At 39.1% G+C, this 20,992-nt stretch overlaps 1 protein-coding gene across 2 annotated transcripts in view; it reads right to left on the reverse strand.

Annotated features, from left to right (window-relative positions):
- Window positions 1-20,992, reverse strand: part of ANKRD17 (ankyrin repeat domain 17) — a 94,709-nt gene that overhangs the window by 51,227 nt on the left and 22,490 nt on the right. For both annotated transcript variants that reach the window (XM_062574259.1, XM_062574260.1), the window contains exon 2: window positions 520-673. In XM_062574259.1, coding sequence (XP_062430243.1) covers window positions 520-673 — 154 coding nt within the window. The remainder of the gene's footprint in view (window positions 1-519; window positions 674-20,992) is intronic.

A 20,992-nucleotide genomic window follows, 5' to 3' on the forward strand; every position in this document is an offset into this window, starting at 1 on the left:
AGAAACATTCCAAATATAATTAACTATGCCTTCAAAAATTATGGGATTAACTGTTCAACAATCTTAACTTAAAAGCTGCCATCAGATGTGTCGCATACAAACGACAGCCTCCAACACACAGAACACATTATTTTTCAACCATTGACAACTACTTTGCATAAGCAACCAGTAGTGTCTTTCCTACACTATTACAGAACAAAACCTCATTGGGTAACCTAGCTTTTGATCCAAGGTTGCAAGACAAGGCTATATGTGAACTTCTACATAGGTTTTTTAAAATCCAAATTTAGAGGGATCCAAGTAGAAGCATGGCCTTTCCATGGAACTCCAGTCTTCCAAAATTCAGAATGTCTTAATTCCTTTCTCTTCAGCAACTTGTACAAGCTTGCCAGGTTCACACTGCATCCCATTCCATGTCTGTAGCATGCTCACATGGATCAGACTTGTGCAAGCAGTTCCACTAGGGTCTCTTTGAGTCTAGGCTTCAGAATTAAACCCGTAAGGGACAGGAGTCCTTACCTGCAGCTTCAAGTAAAGCTTCTAATCTAGCCTGGGTTTCTGGATCTACTGTTCTCAAGTCAGCACCATCAGCAGTACTCGACAAAAGCAATTTGGAAGCTGTTTCCAACATAGGGTTTTCGAGATCATCCTGATCCAAGATGAACGATTCCACCTGTGGGGAGGGGGGGAAAAAAAAGATTTATTTAGGAGTAAGAAAATTGATTGGAATCTAATACATTAGAAAATAAAGCTGCAGTTATTTCTTAAGGGTTTTCTTTTCAAGTACTTTGTCAGCCTAGCTATCTTCAACTGATTCAAAAGGGATTTCCTCCATACCTACTGTAAGCAGCAAGGTTTTCCAAAATCATATATGAAGAAATCACCTCTTTTCCCTTGTTGATTTGCTCTCCAACTAAAAGCCACAGAATATGCTTGAAATATTTCAAGACTCCCTTCAAAACTGAGTGCAGTGTGATGTGATGTGCAACTTTAGACGAGGATGGAAATGTCAAGGAACAGATACTACTCTAGAAGGCCTATAGTTAGTAGCTGCCATAGGTTTCTATACACACTGTATCTTTTTCGAAAGCATCAACGATAAACATACAAAGAGAGCACACACAAAACAGCCATCTTTCAAAGTAGTAGTCTATTTTAAGATGGCACCCATTAAGCTATATTAGTAAAATCCACAATAAGAAAACTAATTAACTATTTTCACTACTTCAGCATAGACTATTTTTCTTACTTGCAGAAAAATTCTTAGCCATCGTGCTTCTTTCAAATATGTTTGTTAATTAAACACTAAAAAAAAGAGAAAGACCAGCAACATGTTCCAGACAATCTACTCAAAAGAAACATACATAAGGCTTTTCTGGAAGATTTCTCAAGAAAATATTTAAAAATTTTTCTGGGGACTAGACAACCTGTTTTATTTGCATTGTCCAGAGAACAGACACTAAATGATCCAAGTTCTTCTGGACATCCTATTTTCTTGCACTCTGCATTTGTTTTGGTTGTAAAACACACTGAAATTAAACAGGAGTGCAACACAATACAGAGAAAAGACTCTAGTATCCATTTGGGCTTTACGGCCTATTAAAAAAAGGACAGGGTCAAGTTGTTTCAAGTTCAGCAAACACTCCCTCAAATCCATGAACCAAGGCATTTATTAGACTGTCAAGACCAAGTTTAAATACCACCAAACCCCCCCCCCCCCCCAGAGCTCAACAGCCTCCTTACTCCTGCAAATGTATCTTCCCAAGTCAAAGAACCAGAGACACGAGTCTGTCAAACTACATGTCACCCACTCATACAGCATTACAGAAATCTTCAAATACCTTAACATAAAAGCAGCTGTATATAATACATCAGTAGTATATTTCCACATGGGATACAGTTTAACAAGATGATTTTAAGATAGCATTTAGGTCAATCTCAAAAGTTTACAAGCAGTCTCATGAGAATCTTGGGGTGTCTACAGAAATCTGAATTTGTGATGCTCAAGAGGGCAAACACACCAGAAAAGCAATTATTTTATTGCAGAACTCTAGTAAAACTTCTCTCCTTCCTCCACATATTATTGCATAAAAACTTCAGAGCTCACAGTAAGTCTGCCTTCTGCAGTCTGTTTCCAATATTTTTTTTGCCTTTTTTGTGTTTTGTTTGTTTTTCCCTCCACAAATAGCAGTGGAACGTAACTGCCTATAGCCAGATTTGACAGACATGATCTACTGAATTCAAAAGCTACTCTGATATGGTACTAGTACATGGATTGAACCTATATGCATTGTTTGTTTAGGAAGCTCAGCTGAGAATTACTTTCAAAATGATTATTCAACCTATTATCCAAAAGACATCCCTCTTTGGCAATAAGCACGTGGTTTCCCCGCTCCCCCCCCAATTTTTTTTTTTAAGGGTATTTGAAGCCTCTTTTTCCCCTCCTCCTCAAATCCCAAAATGCAGCCAAACTGTAGAGCATGACTTCCAACTTCTGATCACAGCGACTCCAAAGGCAACAACTGCCAACTTGGGACAGCCCCGCAGCGTCGGCTGTTGCTCCTCAGTACCACTTCTCCTAAGCTCTCTATCCACTCACACATGCCCCAGGTTTCCAGTCTGGGGAGCTCTCAGGTTCCTCCTCAGTACTATGGGGCAGTTGAATCCTGCCTTACCGAGGTCCTCCCATTTGTCTATGCCATTGCCCACTTCTCAAGGCTGGCTGCAGTGGAACTGTGAACTCACCAGTTTTCTTCTCGCAAAGGGATAAGCAAAGCAGCAGGCAGTAAGAAATATGAACTACTCAAGTGCTCAGGAGCCAAGAAATGAATTTCACCACTGGAAATGCTAACTATTGAGCAGCTGGAAGAGTTCTTGGCTCACTCAACTCAGGGAAGGAAAAAGTATATACATAAATATATATATACACACACATCTATTTCCCCTTAGAATAACTCAAAAATCTCAGCTGGTCACTCTTCTTCCAAACATTATGAAGTATTTGCTATGGAAAAAAAAAAAATACTGAAGCTTCTCTCCCATTCACCAACCCCCACCCCAAAATTAGATCTCTTGTGCAGTTTGTTTCATATAAAACATCTGTTTTTTCTTCCAACTATCCAGATGAGCACAGTGGGGTAAATCAAAATCCTGTAACACAAGAAAAAGCAATCAGCCTACAAACAATACAACACCAACACAAATACAAGTTATCAGGAGAAAGCTTTCCCAAAGATTGACTGTGGAAAACTAATTCATATTATCTGCTGTCATTTAAAGTCAATTTCAGAGCAACACCTAATGAAACTAGCTTGTTAAAAATTGAAATTAAAATATTTATTAATATAACTATTTTCATTTTTTAAGACAGAAAAGATTTCTTCAAGTCACAAGGATTGAAAATAAATTTTCCTAAAGCCTGCAGTTACACTATCCAATTTCTGCAAGGGTCTAATCCTAAGAGATCTATTAGGTCAAGAGTGTTGCTGTTCAGCCTGTACAACATGAAGCAGGGCACCATGCAGAATAACACTGCTTAGAGATGCTTTTCAACTGTGGTCAATTAAACTGTATTTTTGTAGGAGTGAAAATTCATTTTTAATTTCCCAGAAAATCTTGCCTTCTCCACAGAAGTTACAAATTGAAGACAGCATTTCTGTTAACTGGCCTAAGTAAATGGACATTTTCTTTAAATGTCTTCATATGTACTTTATTTCCCTTAACTAAGGAAAAGGTGTAGAATACTACACATACCTACAGATTAGAATAATCAATCCTGACTTTCAGGCATTATTTCTTGAACCATACAATGCTCTGACATGATACACCATTCATTCTGCAACAAAGTCTCACGTTCTGCACTTGCCTAAGTTTACTTCCCCTGTAATCTTCTCTAATAAAGCTGGTACTTCCATGAATTGAAAGAGGTGTAAGGGGGAGAAGTTACCAAATGCACTTCACCTGCTGTCAAGCAAGACGGCCTAGAGCTTTAATGTATTACTACAACTGTAAAGAGAAATTAACACTGACCTTCTCTAAAGCATCATGCTACGAGCATCCTTGCACAAGTTCCGTGTTACTTTTCTAGAATGATTCATTTTTTCCCTCAATATTCCATGCACTGAAATACTAGATTAATTGTAATTTTCAACATCTCCTACTTTTACCATCTCCGACAAGAAATGCTAGGGCCATACATATGCTTCCACATGCTCTCATGCAGAGGTAAAGGTCAGACAATAAACATCCTCCTATATCTTCCCCTCATAAAAAGCAGGGAGTTGAAGAGGAGTCAATCCCATTTTGACTTCAAGAGTATTACTTATTTAGGCTCAACACCAATTTGTGTTTCTAATTTTACATCAAGCCAAAAAAGGACAGAAAATATATTCTAGCTACAAAAAACTGTATTTTTCATACATCTGCTACACTTACGAGATAGAAATCGAGTACTGAACACCAAAACAAGTACAACATCAACTGTGGTATTAAGCTAGTAAAATTACTTTTAATACCAAAACTGCTTTTAATATCAAGACTAAGCATTCCAAGCTTAAAGTGATGGCTGCCTTAATATTACTTTCAGCAGAAATACTTGCCACATGATATAGATCAACAGATAAAAGCTTGTACACACTGCTATGCAACTAACTACAGCACGATGCAAGTCCGACGATACAGGGCAATGTCACCTCTAAGAATTTGTTTGAGGCAGTGCGAGCAAAGAACACAGGAGCAGAGCTAAGTCTTCTTGTTACGCTAGTGACTTCGGTATCTTTAAAGTGTCACTTAGATTAGCATCTGAATTCTTTCTTTTCGGGTACATCTAAGTTTTTTGTAATATTTACATGTCGTCTCTACACAGTCACGCACACAGCACTGTTGCAGAACTCTAGACTGAGTTATCTGTGAACAGGAGAGATCAATAAAAGCCACCACTTCAGGCTTCCTTTATAAATAATGCCAGTTCTCCATTACGCACCACCTACTAAAGCCTTACGGCAGAATAGCAAAAGCCCATTATTTATCCATCTAATCAGTACATAGCTCTCATGAATAGCTCTGGTCATTAATTTACAGAGCATCTCTGGCATTTGTTTATCACTGTTCTATGGTTTTTCCTCAGTCATAGCTGTGCTGTCAGGACAATCCACAAGCATTATAGAAGGCAATAACAAGTCACTTCCTCACTCTATCAAAGTCCCCAACTCTAAGACTCGAGGAGCCTGACAAGCAGATTTGGCAGGTTCTGTTCCCCAGCCCTTTTCTCTAAAAGCATCCTGTAAGTACACAGTACCTATGTGTACTTTCCAGCGTAGAGTCAGAACTTAACACATGCAAGACCCTACACGCCATATACATCATAAAAATTATGTTACTGCGATGTGCCATCTGAAAGCTGAAGGCACAGAAATGGAGAGCAGCACATGGTGGCTTAATTCTAGGGTGCATTTAGACATAGAGTGTCATTAACCAGGCACACTTCCTCAAAAGGGCACGACTAGCACTCTTGGCCAGACATCCATCAGCACTTCCTGGAAACTAGCTGGGGTTTACACAGGGCTTATAACGAGAAAATAGACAATCAGTTTTGCTCCCCTGAAGCCTAACACGAAGACGTGCTCACAAAAAAAACCCTAAAAACTCCTTGAAAGTATCAAGCAGAACAGTTTAAACGTCTAGCAGTTGAGTTGCAGACAACACACTTCAAAGGCTGTGAAACAGCAAGTGGCAGTTATTAACATAACAGGACCAACGTGATTTTTAGATTCAGTGAATCTGAAAATATCATTAGTCCAAAAATCAGATTTGGATGAAGCAAACTAGTCCAGCCTACTGTTTCAAAAAGCCTCAAAACAGCTTTAAGGACAAATATTGTGGGTTTTTTTTTTTTTTTTCCTGAAGACTTGGGGGAGTCAGGGGAGAACCACAACTGCTCTCTAGGCTTACAATTCAGTTACAAATTTCTCAACTTTTGACAGCTTGCTCCATGTGTTTTTCCACAATGTTATTTGTTAAGTTTTTGCCAAGGCATTTGGGCCTTTGGTATTGGCTACTCAAATTGCCAAGATGGATCCTATGAGAACACAGATTCACTATAAAGCAATTCATAAGAACACAGTACAGAAGGAACAACTACTTCCTACTGTTGCACAGCAAACTTAGTTACTAAGCAGTTGAGAGTCCATTTTTATTATTTCTTATTTGGGTACTAAAAGACCTATTGCCAATTTCCAAGAGCTGGAACAACCGATTTTTTCTAGTTGCAAAGTTTTTAGAAAATACTCTGAAGTTTTTAAAGACAACATGCAATTTAATACAGATTTTCAAGTCCATCAGATACTGCAAAGCTGCCTTCAGACTGAAACTGAAATCACTAAGACAGTCAATAGACTTTAGCCCCACTACTTTGACAAGTCACTAGCTAGAATGTTAAGGAGGCTTTAGATGCTTTATTTTCTCAACCAAAATGGTTCTCATTTAATGAAAAGTTTTAATCCTGGTTTACATAAAGAACACCTAGCAAAACAGCAGAGGCTGCCTCGTTGTTACACTGCCTTATAGAACCCTGGGGTTCCAGCAACTCATATCCAAGGTAATCTCTGCTTTTGCCACCAAAAGGTTTTAGCTTAAATCTCCATGGGTAGAGCACTAATTATTTCTATCGGTGTCCTTTAGCTTGCTGAGACAAAAAATTGTTTTGCAGTCAACATCCTTTGCTTGTTCAGACCTTGCGTTTGTGACTTCAAGGTCATAAACTCAGTATGCTTGACTGGACAAGCGCGAATGAACTACAGGGCTAGTACACAGACAAACCTTTTCCTAAGGATCACGGACAAGTCTTCACAAGCCAGAGCACCTATGACCTTCCCCAGAAGTCTGAGATCAGGACCTGTCCGGAGTTTCATCTGTGTGTGCTTTTACCGAAAACAGCTTCTAAGTGTTTTTGCCTGTTGAGCAGTTCAGCAGAGCATCGGGGGAGCACTTCCTATAGCCTTAGGGATTACCACAGAATTGTTCCAAACTGTTGCCAGACAACACACAAAAAAACCCATTAAGTATTTCTTGAATTTTTTTCCATTGTTCGCTTCATGAATATATGTTGCATGTCTGTTTTACACAAAACTCTAGCTTTTATACTACTACCTATCAACAAAAACACACAACAGGAACTACAGAAACAGTATGAGTGCAAGAACAGAAGTCAAACTCAGAGTAATAACTAGTTAAGTTTTCTTTGCACAAAACTGCGAGGTGTTTTTTTGAAATATCTAAACATACTATGAGCATCATACAATGAGCACATTCATGAAAGAGGGAACCAAATCAAAGCAATCGTAGGTAGTTAAAACCTGAAAAAAAATGGTCAAGAATTTCAAGCACTCACTTTTCACTTATGCATTCAAAATCTAACATATAAACGTGCAATCCAAAATTATGCCAATTATAGTCATAATTCAACCATATGCTAACTTAAATGGATTACCAAAGTCTTAATATACAGCTTTTTTAATTGCAAGTATGAAGAAATCATTTGGAGTCATATACAGACAACACCGATTATTCCAAACGTACTTCATATTTCTTTTTCATCATACATGCCCTGCACTTTTTGTGCATCTTAGACACAAGTCAAGCTGAGTGAAAGAGTAAGAAATTCTTTTTCAGTCTCTTACATCTCACACCAAAATATGAATTGCCTGGAGTCCGCTCTCCTGCTACCTTTTACCACTCTGGATGGGGCCTCTCCCAAGTACTTTCAACATACATTAACTCATAGTTGACAGCCTTTTGAAAGAAGAAACTTTGATGTGAAACATCAGGACAAAGCAATAAACTTATAGATGTCTTGAAATAAAATAGTAGAAATATATTCAAAGCAACTATCTGACTTGATCATATGAAACATTAAGGCAGAAAAAGGCGCATGGTTCTGCCTTCTCAGGTAAAGCTAAATGGTTTTAGATGAACTTACTTAGCTAACACAGGTAAAAATGCTTTTAAGATGCAAACTTTCACACCATGAACATGGTATCAAGAATTCCATTAAAAATATTCCTGACAACAAGCATCTGACAAACAACATTCATAGTTTTTTCTGGAACAAAACATCACCATCTGATTTATGACACAGCTCTGAGATGGAAGAGGTGAAAGTGATGAGATACTTTTTTTTTTTGTTTTGAGGGATTTGTTTTGTTTTTAAATACAAGACACCCTTTTCCTTAGCTGCCTTACTGAAGGCGACTGCAAGCACTTAGGCCAAGTAAAGCACAAAATTTCATCTACTCTATTTCAGCCCTGCAGTTTTTATATTTTTCATCAAAACAATTTTGAACTATGAACAAGTTGTACGGTCCTTCCACTGCTTACTGAACTACCATGGCAGCATCATCACCTCAGAGATAAAGCCTGACAGCACTATTCCTTTCCTGCACAGTGAGGTGGGACTGCTCCCAGTCCCCTGGGATACAAAACTAGATCTGTTGTTTTTCTATCAGGTGATGACCCTCCTCAAACTGAACTGCTTTTACTCAGCAGAAATCTGGAGTCCAGCAACTGAAACGTCTCGACAGTGTCTTCTTTCATTTTAATCTGTCAGTTAGACACTCCATTTCTTTTGCTGCTTGCTGAGGAAAGGGAGAGGAATAAGAAGAGTAACTGTCCATCCTGCTGAAACGGCCTACCGCTGTCCTCACGACTGGCACCAACAGACTGTCTGCTGCAGGGACACCTGCATTATTACTGCAGTGTGCTTCTGATGGCGAGACAGGTGCTGAGGCATTCACATGAAAACTCCCTCTCCTCCTCCATCACTGGTAATACGGAACAAAGGACAGAGCTATCTGTCGCTACAATGCACTTGTTCTTGAGAACCTGTAAGAGCTTCAGTTTAATGATTTTTCTTCCCCCTTTTCAAATCTTCATTCCAGACACTTGGCACACCACCATATTAAGCTAATTTGTGTGTTAACTAGTACTTAGCTACAGTTATTCTTGCCACACAAGTTTAATCGCAATGTTGAACATACCACTACTTCAACTCATTATCTTAAGTTCCCTGCCCTAGTTTTCTATTAATGGGGGGAAACAATACAACTTACCTTTATAATATCAGTAACGGGGTATAAAGACCGCCAAAAAAGCTCAGTGAAACCTCTTCTCTAAAACTTCCTGCCATCATGATTATCAAAGCCTAACTTCAGTCAATACTTGCCTGTTCACAATAGTAGGTTGGACTGGTAAGACTGGAGTACAAACTCCAGCTACTTGGACATAGGTGTACCATTTTTTTAAGCTTAATATTTGATAGAAATAGTCCCATTTTGTCTAGGCTTGAAAAGAACTGAACATTGCAGTAAGCAAAACCTTCTCAGCAATCTGTAACTCACTTAATAGACTGTTGCTGACTGGAATGATCCTGAGATGTGGTCATTTACATCAAAGAAACTGAGGTATGGACACAGTATTTCTTCTGCTGACTCCTGTGGGGCTCTTGCTCCAGTAAAGAGGGAGAAATTATCACTAAGTACACTGAACTTCTAGACTTTCTACCCCTTCCCCACCAGTAATGTAACCTTCCGCTTGAAAGACTAAGTTGACAAACTAACATATTTCTTCTGCTTTAGATGGCTAACCAAGACAACCTACCCAGGTTAAACTTGTGAACAAATCTTAACATCACCTCTTCCTTATGAGCCTTAGGACAGGTCACAGCCATAAATGCTTCCCTTTTGGCTGCAACAGAACAGCTGTTTGGTTCTAGTCTGCTGCAAACTCAAGGAGCCAGTACCCCAAATAGTAAATTACACATTATATCTGTAACAGAGATTGTGCCCATATTGCTGGGAAACAAAAAAGGAAATCACTTCCTGCAAGAGCTCTGTGACATTTGAGGGATATTAAACAGTCTGATCCAATCCAGGCAATTTTTACTACCCTTGATTATGTAACCTGTCAAATCTTCTCAAATAACAACAAAAAAAAAATCTATCATAAACACACAAAAAAAGGGCACGTGATAACCATGAACAGAAAAGATAAAGCAACTGTGAGCTTTCCAGAAACATTCATTCCCCTTGTCACTAAAATCTCCCAATCTAAACTAAACAAAAACCGCAGCCCCCTAAATACTCTCTCCAAGGTAAGCATCGCTTAAGCTACTTAAGTTACTGATAGGGCCACACAGACCTACTACTAGACTGCTCATTAGAGCTGTAAAATGCTTAGAGGGGTTATGTGGCCGCTGACTGTCAGCTGTTTCTCGATCCAGGCTGTACCATTAAGGCTCCTTAAGACTAGTCTTCCAAGTTACATAAATGGCCTTTTGGAGTTTTCCTATCTCTTCTCCTATTGAAGGACAGTTCAAGGATTCAATCTCTCTGGGTAAGCTTGCATTTCAGGCACGTCCTCACCAACACCATCACAGACTCTCTGGGGAATTTCCCCTCATACAACTAGGCCTCCAGTACAGCCAGCTCTGATGGATTTGCTAGAACATAGTGACACAGGGAAAAGCTGCAGGACACTGACCCTTCTAAGTCTCCCCTATCTGAAAAAGCAAGCAGTTCCTTAGAGAACTTAAGGGAATAGTCTTTTCAGTTTTGCCATTTAACTGTATAAAAACTAGGAAGCATGTTAAGTATAACTCTCAATAGAGGAAGCTTGGCAGTCTACCCAAAGAGCACTTCAGTTCACACCTCAGAACAACATGCATGTTACTGAAAAAGGACTAAGCAGCACTGCTGTACACTGTTATGCCCTACTCCTCACTGTCCTACTTTCAAGGGACTAATTTACTCTCGTAAGTCTTGTTTAAGGCAGACAAGCCTTAAGAAGAAAAGGAAAATCCTTCTCTAACAGTTAGTCATGTTCCTTTCCCACTGGACTTGCCTTTTGCCTTGACAATATACTCCAAGGATAAGTTTAATGGACGCATTCTCAACAAAAGCATGTCCAAGCCTAGAATAAAGCACACTGCTACACAGAAAGATCACACACGAACTGATTTATCACCCTGAAGCATCCGCCTCTGAAATGACACCTCAGGAAAAGGTGAGAACTAAACAAACAAAAAAAAATTATCCAGAGCTATTAAAAGCATTGTTTCAATTGTGTTATCTCTGCAAAAGCCTAGCTTGAAATCCCAACCTTAATTTATTATCATTTCCACCAGTAAACTTTAGGGGCCTTGTCTGCATGTTTGCCTCCCGCAGAGCCTTTAAGGAGAAGCATCTTGTGCTTTCTTTTCACAGCTCAATAAGCAGCCATTTCTCCATTGCGCTCTCAGGCTTTGTTGCAACAGATCAAGACCCTTAACTAATCCATTGAGAAGGGAGTTCAGAGTAGCTTAGCACAACTGAAGTGCTTGTGAGAAGCTGGCCACCTTCCTTCTGGAGTATGGTTTTTCCAGTTACTCCTTCCATGTCACCAGCCAGATGCTACTTGCTGTAGTTTGAGTTCAGAACTGCATACACTCACCCATTTCCAACTGAAAAAGTTAACTTGTTATTCTAAGCATTTTGTATCAGCACAGCTGAAAAACAGAAAGAAGACACCAAAGCTTTTATATGGACAAAGATAGCAGAAAGGAATGTATATACAGAAACAATTCTGTAGTGTCTTGTCTTCACTCAGATTTTGTAACAGCATATTTGTTTAAGTCCATCAACACAATAGCAGTTCTCTCTGACTTGAAAACATGCTTATTTCTTGCAATGAGGACAGACCTCAGATGACCCAAACCGGCTTCAGTGTACTCTATGCCAAGAAAGCTGCTGAACTTAGCAAATTATGCAGATTCAGAGGAGAAAGAGGACAAGCATTTATAGCTATTCATGTCAGTCATAGGAAACACCACTCATCTCTCAGAAGATGAGATTCAAAACACAGCAAACACTTATACCATTCAAAATATTATTTCCAAAAAGAAAGCCTCCACGAACACTTCCACCTACACAAAATATACTACATTTACAAGAATAAGAGGAGGAAAATACTGAGGCTGACAGAGTCCAGTGAAGAGATGCTTCATATTTGCTGTGCTCAGTCTGCCAGCAAATATTCCTCAGCCAGCAGGACTTCAAGCAACTTAGCCTGGTGAGCTTGGCCACATTCCTCCCTGTATGTTCAAGTGACTACAGTTGTGGTAAAGTAGCTACAGTTTCCTTCAGTTTATCCTTTCTGTCTGCTACCTGTAGTCATATGATGAAGTTCTATCTGTGCATTTCCTAAGTCTGTTATTAAAACCCAACTTAAGCTCAAACCAATAGAGGGCAGCTTTAGATTTACATGCTCATTTATGCTGCAAAGTATCAACTCTACCATGCAGATTATAATAAACACATAGAGCAAGACCTCCACATCCTGAAACTTCTGAAGTGCAGACAAGGCATGACAACAAAAGCAAAATGCTTTAATAGTATGAGAAGGCAAGCAACCCATGCCTATCCACATATTTTCATCCGTAAACACAGATACTGAGACAGAGTGGTCAGATCACAGAAAAGAAGAAATAACAGGAGCACAAATAGAAGGAATAAATAGCTTATATTATGTCACAACAAGTTACTGTTACCATCACAATTAAACCTCACATCTCCCGATTCCTAATGCATCGCTTTACTAAAATGTCATACCTCCCATCTCCATAAAACTTGCCTTCCAAAGATCAAAAGTAATAGCTCTGCTTCTTCAGTACAAGGCTCTCCTGACAGCATTTCTGGAAATCCCCACCCCGATCACTGCACATCCTGCAAGAGCAGCTGTTCTCAACGCCACAGCGGTGATGAATACCGCACATTCTTTTCATGGGAAAAGGAACACAAAATGCTACGGGTTCATGAAAGCATGGATCGATTGACCTTTGTGATTCCAGCGGACACTTAAAAGGCTCCACGTACCATGCCAATTTACCTGAGCTGTATTACTGAATTTGCAGTAGGCAGGGATGCACACACATACAATGCTTAAGAGATTTCCACTTCCTCACCGCAAAGTTGCTCACTTATTATCAGGAAAACTAAGGATAATGATTTTCCCTGCTGTGTGGACAACTCCAGTTTTACTTCTGTAATGGCACCCTGAAGTTCCTCATGTCTAAGAGCTACCAGTCTTGGAAGACAGTTTTCCTCAACACCACCAGCTTGGGGGGGAGTACAGTGAAGTAGTATAGTAAGACTGCCTGTGCAAGAAGGGCTCAAAGTAGCTCTACGCATTCGGGGCTTGAGGGTACAGTTGCTTTTTCCTGACTTTTCAGAGCTGTGCATGTTGCAGAAACCCCGAAATATTTACTTGAGCACCAGAGTTAAAGTGCTTAGGGCTTATCTGAACATGGAATTTTAACTTCACGTTTAGGTTACGCTAGCTGTTAAAAAACATAATAGAAGCCTGCGTCAAATATATTGGTATAACAGTATACCCATCCAACCATTAGATATTTTCTTTACTGGAACACTTACACTAATGAAGGTGCATAGAGAAAGCTACACTTCTCGGTTGTACCTATCAAGTAGTGAAGAGGAAAGTGTTAAGTTTTCCCCAAAAGCATCCTACTTTCTTTTTAATAGAAGCATATGGGAAAGTTGGCATAAAGCTTCCGTAATATCAGCCAAGTTTAAATTTTCCATTTAAAGGATAACACACCAACCTTGGGGCAGTAAAATTCAATTTTGTGGTAGCAGCACAGCAGGCTGAAGAGAAGAGAGTACAGGAAACCAAGTGTGCCAGAGGTGGTCTTCACCTCAGGAGAGGTACACATCCCACTGCCTGAGACCCACAGGCTCACTCAGAAGTCTAATGAAGTCTAATAGCACTAAAGATAGTCAGGGCTAAGGAAGGAATGCAGTTAAATGCCACAAGAAAGGTTGGTGCACAACCCCTCTCCCCCCAGTCTGTCCCTATGTATGGCAGAAGGCTGCCTCTTCGCTTGTGCTAAGAAAAATGAAGATCTACTTCAAAGCAACAGACAAGTCAAGGGCAGAAATCCATCTCCCCTAGCACAGCAAGAAAAGCGAAGCAGTTTGCCTCCCACTGCAGTCTGCCTGTGTTGCACGTTATGCACAGCCTATACTCCTTCCAGAACTATTTCCTCTTTTGAGGCATTACCAGGGAATAAAAGCTGTGGGAAAATTCCAAGTCAACAACAAATTTTAGGTAAACAGTATTTTCAGTGCTCTCAACAAATGAATGATGCTAAGCAGCACTAGCTCTCCTGTTTACTTAAGCTGTATATTTCTTCTTGTTCTCATAAAAAAAAAAAATACACTCTCAAGAAGGTTAATTCAGCTCACTCTTGCACAAGATACTGACACCTGGATTTCAGGTACCAGACCCACAATCACTAGCAGTAAATGCAAACTCAGTCTACCTTGGAGAGCAGGCAAAAACAGAGAGTGATCAGAACTGTACCGCGCAACACTAGCTTTTTGAAACAGAAATAGTTTTAGGCTGCCCACATGTTTTCTTACGCAAATTTGGCAAGGAATCATTCTCTTCAGTAAGTAGTTTTCATCAGCTGTTCTTCACAATATAGCATGCAAGTACTCAGCAATGAAAGATGAAGTAGCAGAAGGGAATGAGGACATGAGGAGGAGGGAGAGGACAAATGCACAAACAGCTATTCTGTTTCAGCCCAACTCAGAATTCCCTTTGGCATGAATGAAACGCTGTGTGTGTGTGCATATCAATGCAATATCAACTTGGGTGCTGGGATTTAAAACAAAACTCTCAAACACTAGAACAGTTTCCTTCAAGTAATGAAACTGTGTAGCTTACCTTAGTCATAGCTCTTACTTCACACTACCAAAGTGATTACAGCATCTATTTGCTATACATGGTTTGGTAGAAGAATCAGCAGATTCTGTCCTTGGTGTCATGATTTTAAAGCAGCATGCTATTATGGGGACTAAGAGAAAGAAGAAACCAAATGCATGCCTAAAACCCACGTTTCTTGATGCTAGATAGCTACCCCTTAAGCCAAGTCACACAACTTTAAGCAACCAACAGACAAAAAACAAGGATGTCACCACACACAGAAATAAGAAAAACGATGCAAGACAAGGAAAGAGATAGTTATCAGCAGAAGGGCAAAATCTGCAAATATGTTTCTTTACTAACATAAGCAATTGAGACATGCTAGAGAGAAAAACTAAATCAGCTGCATTTCATTTCCAACATCCCAAATCTTTTGATGTAATTGCCACTGTTTAGTACCTACAGGTTCCATTACCATTCCCTCCTACCCTAACTTCCAAGTTACTAAACAGCAAAGAAATCAGCCATGCTACTATTTTTTGAAATTCACTATCACAGCACGCTAGAAGATAGACTGCAAACTGGCTCCTTAAGAACACTGCTTTGTTTAAGGTAAGATCAGGGAAAAGTGTTTATCTTGAGCAAGTTAAATCCTACATGCCTTTCAATTATACAGCACTCCACACAAATCCAATTTTCTTCTGAGCAAACGACAATTAAGAATTGGCTGCCGCATTGCCTTTAAAACGCCTGGAGTGAGCATCCTATTTAAACCCCTCAGGATCAGAGAGCAAAAACTAGAATCCTCTACAGGATATCTACCCTTTTATATGAAATTAGCCTGCTTAAGTCTCCATTCAATATCTGATCATGAAGTATGAACAATTCAAAATATTACATAGAGATATTAATGAAGTTAAAAATAGTTTGGAAAGAATTTGACTAGTCAGGTCAGGAGCTTTGAAACTGCTTAAAATCATTCCATTTAAAATCAATATTCATTCTTGTCTTACCAAATAAGATGGAGCAATAGTACAGAACTGCCCCAAACAACAGACCAAATTTACAAACATAAAAACTGAGCACAAACAGAAAAGTGCAGTCTGACTACTGACATATAAACCTTTTTTCCTCTTCTTTTTTTAGCATTTACCATTAAAGATACCGGTCCTTTTGCAATAAAAGGACTGGTATGGCCTGGTTTGCCAATCTTCTGTTCTGATGAGAAGCGAGGGGATAAAGCTACAATAGGAGACAGTTGAGTTCAGTATCTGATGAGAATCTGCATTGTTACTGTCTGGGGAATTGAGCATCAAATGGAATTATTTCTAATACTTTCGACTTATTTGGTAAAAAATTCTGACAGGCTTAATTAATACTCAGTTGTTCTTTCAATACAAATACTGTTAAGCACATCTAATAAATGAATTACAACTTGTTTTGCTGTACTTAACATACTTAGTTGAAAGCTTCTCCACATTGAGCAAACATGGGCTCTCATATCTGGTAAATTAACAGACTTACGAAGGTAGCACAGGAAACGTGCAAGTATTTGACTAAAACCAAGTACATACATGCTTTTTCCTTATCAAAAAGTAGTCTTAAATCAAGGCTTAGGGGGACGAGGGAGTACAGCAATTTTAAGTGGAGTCCTCTCTCGTCAGTGTTTAATACAGCATTCTAGTTTTTAAAAAAATCATGCACCAAGTTCCTAAAAATCGCTGTCTCGAGTTTCATTTCTATCCTCTCCTTAATATTCCTGATCATATCTGTTCCATGAAGATACATTAGCATATTTTTTCAATGTTTATATGAGCATAAATGCAGTATCAGCTTCTCAGTACAATATGTATCATTGATCAAGTCTCTTCTCCTTCCCTCCCATCCTCCTCCTGAACACACACCACATTCAGCTATATTCAGATCACAGATAAAGCTGTTAGTACAAAGCTCATTTTCTGATTACAAACTTATCCACAATGAGGAACAGGAACAAAACATTTTTTTTTTTCATAAAACAGATGTATAAGATGATCACATCTGATACCTGTTAACAGGAATACTGCTGCTTCAAGTGCAATCAGACTGAAGAAACTCTGCAAGAACTACACAGAATGGCTGATTTCATAACTATAAGGACCACATGGCAAAAAATGAGTATTCGTACTAGCCAGTTACCCACACTTTCTCCTCCCACGGTTTTGATGCTGAGGCAATGTAACAGGTTGTTTTGACTGTGGGTTCCAATTCTACAGCATGTGACTTTCTATCAGCAGACACAGCAAGCAAATTCCAGCAAGGCGAAGACCTGAAGAGATCAAATGCCCACACAGGACAAAAGGGACAAGCACCTTAGCCACGAGAAGAACCTTCTTATATATTTCCACAGAATTTTTAAGACCACACGTATGTCAAAATAAATTTCTAGTAAGCTCACTTGTTTAAGTCCATCTTGATTCTTTATTTTCTTAAAAATATGAAGAAAAACATGGTCAGGTTTGAACAAGTGAATACAAAAAAAAACAAAGAAAAATCTGAGTTGAAAGAGAACTTTGAAGATCATCTGGTCCTACCTGTTGATGAGGGCAAGGTTCTTAGGTGAAGTTATCCCAACTACCAATTCACTTGCCAGCAGACAGCAGCTTAACAATGTTGACCTTTCTTCCAAGAACAGTCTCAAAAGTACAAAAGTTATTACTGCGTTAATGTTTCCTACATAACAACTGTGTTTCCTGATTTTTGTACAATGAAAGAACAAAGCGTTACTGAAGATAAAGCAAGAAAATGTTAACAAGAATGGTACCATCAAGCCTATTTTCTCCTGCGAGTCAAGCAAAAGCAACTGAAGACTTGAAGCAAACAATAAGCCATCAGCTTTTATTTCTTCCTTGTCAGGTAAGTGAACCCAGCTCCGGTAGCGGAAAGATTAACACCTTGCCCTGCCAAAACACACCAAGTTAATTAGAAGGGATAATTTAACAGAAATCAAATTTAGGACCTGCTTTTCTAGAAGACTCAGAGTACAAGCTCATTACAAGCTTTTTGTTTCAAGTAATAAGCAAATGGACAGAGGAAGTAGTATTAGGGGGAAGGTAGTTTGAAGGGGAGGGAAATCAGATTCCTATGTTTTGTTTGAAAGCACTAGACAAAAAGAGCCCTTGATAATCAGCCAGGCAGCTTAACTCTAGCTTTCCACTGCCCTTCATGAAGCTGCAAGCACACCCAAGTTAGCAGGGCCTTAGTGACTGCCATCACTACTATTCAGTCAAACTGACACAATTCTGTCAATTCTACACAGCCACAAAAAACAAGGTGGCAGCACAAGGATTTTTAAATATGTGAACTAGTTGCATAGTAGATTAGTAAGCTGTAAAAAAGTAACTCTTCCAGCAGGCTCAAGAAGAATTCAGAAACAGACCTTTCTTCTCCAGCTGTACTGCCTTTTTTTTTTTTTTTTTTTTTTTTTTTTTGGGGGGGCGGGGGGGTTGTAAATAACACCTACTAGCCAAACAAGGATATGGCACAAATTCTAGCATCCTAGCCTTCCTTGTTACATCCCAGTAAAAAGTTCAGTTCTACTTCAGAGTATCAAACTGCATGACTTAACAGTATTGTGGCAGGCAAAAGTCCAAGTCTCAACATATTTAAAGTATTCCACATTGCATTCTTACTGCCTTGCTTTGGTATTCAAAGCTTTTAAACATGGAGGTCAGGGGGGATACATCATAGTCTTTAACTGGAGGGTCCTTTCATGTGCATTAATTGAAAGTTTCTAGAACTCAGCCATAGAACTCCTACTAGCCTGGAGCCACACAGGAACGTAAGTTTCCAGTATTAATCACCATGGGTTGGAACTATACATGGCCCAAACAATCTTCCCGTTTCATCACGGCATTATTATAGCAGTGCTCCAAATTATCTGAAAACAATGTAAGTAATGGTTGTTTTGGTAGAGAATATATAAACTATGCAAAAAAACACTAGCAAATACTGGAGCACACTACTATGCACTGGTGACTTCATAGAGAAAAATATTTTATAAAGAGCAAAACAGGTAAACAGAGAACGTGACAAACAAATTAGGAGAGGTAAAAAAAAGCAGGGAAAGGATCAACTTGTTTGAGAGCTGGACAGTGGGAAAAACACTAATGCTCAAAATAAAAACACTGTAGTAAAACCATGACTTTAATCTTCAGACCAGAAGACTGCACGGTTTATAAATATTAACAGCCCCAGCCAGTTGTAAAAGAAAAACTTGCACTGCAGAGGACTCCCTGGTCACCAGATGTGCAGCATATGCATTACCTTCCCATTCAACATTAAATGATTCCCTTGCTTTCCCTTTATTTATTATTTCATTGAGCACCGATGCACTCAAGGAGGCATCCATTTCCCACTCTACATAAAGCTTTTGGTCACCATGAAAGCTGTGCTCCACTGTCCACAATGGGCTTTACTATCCAAGATACAACGGATCATCCTTTTATACCACCTTGCCTATAGTAAATCTCAGCAACACTTACAAAGCAACCAACTGAAAAAAAGCTCTTGTCACTTAAACTGCACACTGACAAAGAGGTATTGCCAAGATACTTATACCAGAACTAAATGAAGAAAAGCTAACTGCAGATTAACCCCATGGTATTTTCACTGTATTCAAATGTATTCCGGCATGGAGTTTTCAATACCAGAAAAAAGTAACGGCTGGGACACTATCTTCAGCTGGCAGAAGCAAAGCCAGCTGAAGTTCTGCACATACACCATCCTCAAAGAAAGTGGTCTTAAAGTGCACTGCAACTAAGACCCTGAATGAAATGCTGCAGGCCTGGAGCCACACTTTACTCACCAGCCAGTTATTTCAGTTTTATGCTCAGATAGGAAAGAAGAACTGTCAGGGAAGACCATTTCTAGTACAGCCCTGCAACTTCAGAAGTGAGATAAGCAAATGGACAGTGTCCTTTTACCAATCCTCTTCCCCGCAGAAGTCATCTTCGCACTAGGAGAAGCTTGAACATTTTAAGTAAGAATTATCTGATTACTATCTACCATTTTAACTCTCCCAAAGAGTCATTTTTGCTCCACAATCACATATTCACTCCTTGCAACAAGGATCTCTAACACCAACAGAACCTTTGTCTCAACGCAGACTCATCAACAAAATTAGCAAGCTATAGAAAAGCCTTCCCCCACCCGTTTTAAACTGTAAGAAACAAGGAAGTCAAAAAAAAAAAAAAATCATGTGAAGGTTTTAGAAAGAGGTATGGACTGATCCTTTGAAATTCAGCCAACTACTAAGTAGTACAAACTGTCTAATGAGGTAGAGCCCAGACTTGGATACTGCTGCCTAAGCAAAAGCGATGCTTTCAATCTTCATATTGCCGCCTTAAGAAACATCAGAAAACATCTCATAGAGAAAGAAAAAAAAAAACTAAAAAAGAGAAAAACCCACAGGTGATCAATACAATTCAAGCAGGAAAAGCTGCAGCAAAAACAATTTTCAGGAGAACCAAGTATGACTGCTGGATCCCTAACAAGAACTCTAAACAGCTATATATCTCTCTAATGCGCTGTGAACAACTGCTGCTACCAGAGTATTTTAGAGATTCATTAACAATCAATTCAATTATAGTTTACACTCAACTGAAGACAGACAAGCTATACAGTAAGTTGCTTTAAGTAGTTTTTACTTGCATACAATTGGTCTCATGACCAGAAAAACAATGTACGATGACGTTATCAAAGAAAAGTCACTGCATCCTAACCTGAGAAGCAGGATTTAACTGCTTATTTCAGGCGACCTCAAAATAATGCTGTATAGACAATTCATTTGCTAATTGCCTCCCCAAATATTTAATCACTTTAATATCAAGTATTTTATTTAGCTGAGGTAGTAGAGGTGGCCACAACAATTATAGATAAAGTATATTTAAAACATAACTTCCAGAATTCAGTAAGACAAGTGAAGTATCAAAATGTTTGTCTGATGGCAGAGAGCCCAGTTCACTCTGGCATTCCTAGCTCACCACAGAAATCTAGCCACATGGGCAGGTACTGGTAGAAATGTCTTGTCCAGACAGCTGCATCAGTCCCTTAAGGGGAAACTGAGCCATTGTGTCTTTACTGATGCAATGAGCAAGATTTTATGCCAAAGAGCAACAAGAGCAGGATTGTTCAGAAAAAAAATCTAAATGTCAAGTATCACTGAAAGCACTCTATTTTAAATTTTGACAGCAGCTAA

Source organism: Rhea pennata, chromosome 4 (genome assembly GCF_028389875.1).
Source record: "Rhea pennata isolate bPtePen1 chromosome 4, bPtePen1.pri, whole genome shotgun sequence".
Classification (NCBI taxonomy): Eukaryota; Metazoa; Chordata; class Aves; order Rheiformes; family Rheidae; genus Rhea; species Rhea pennata.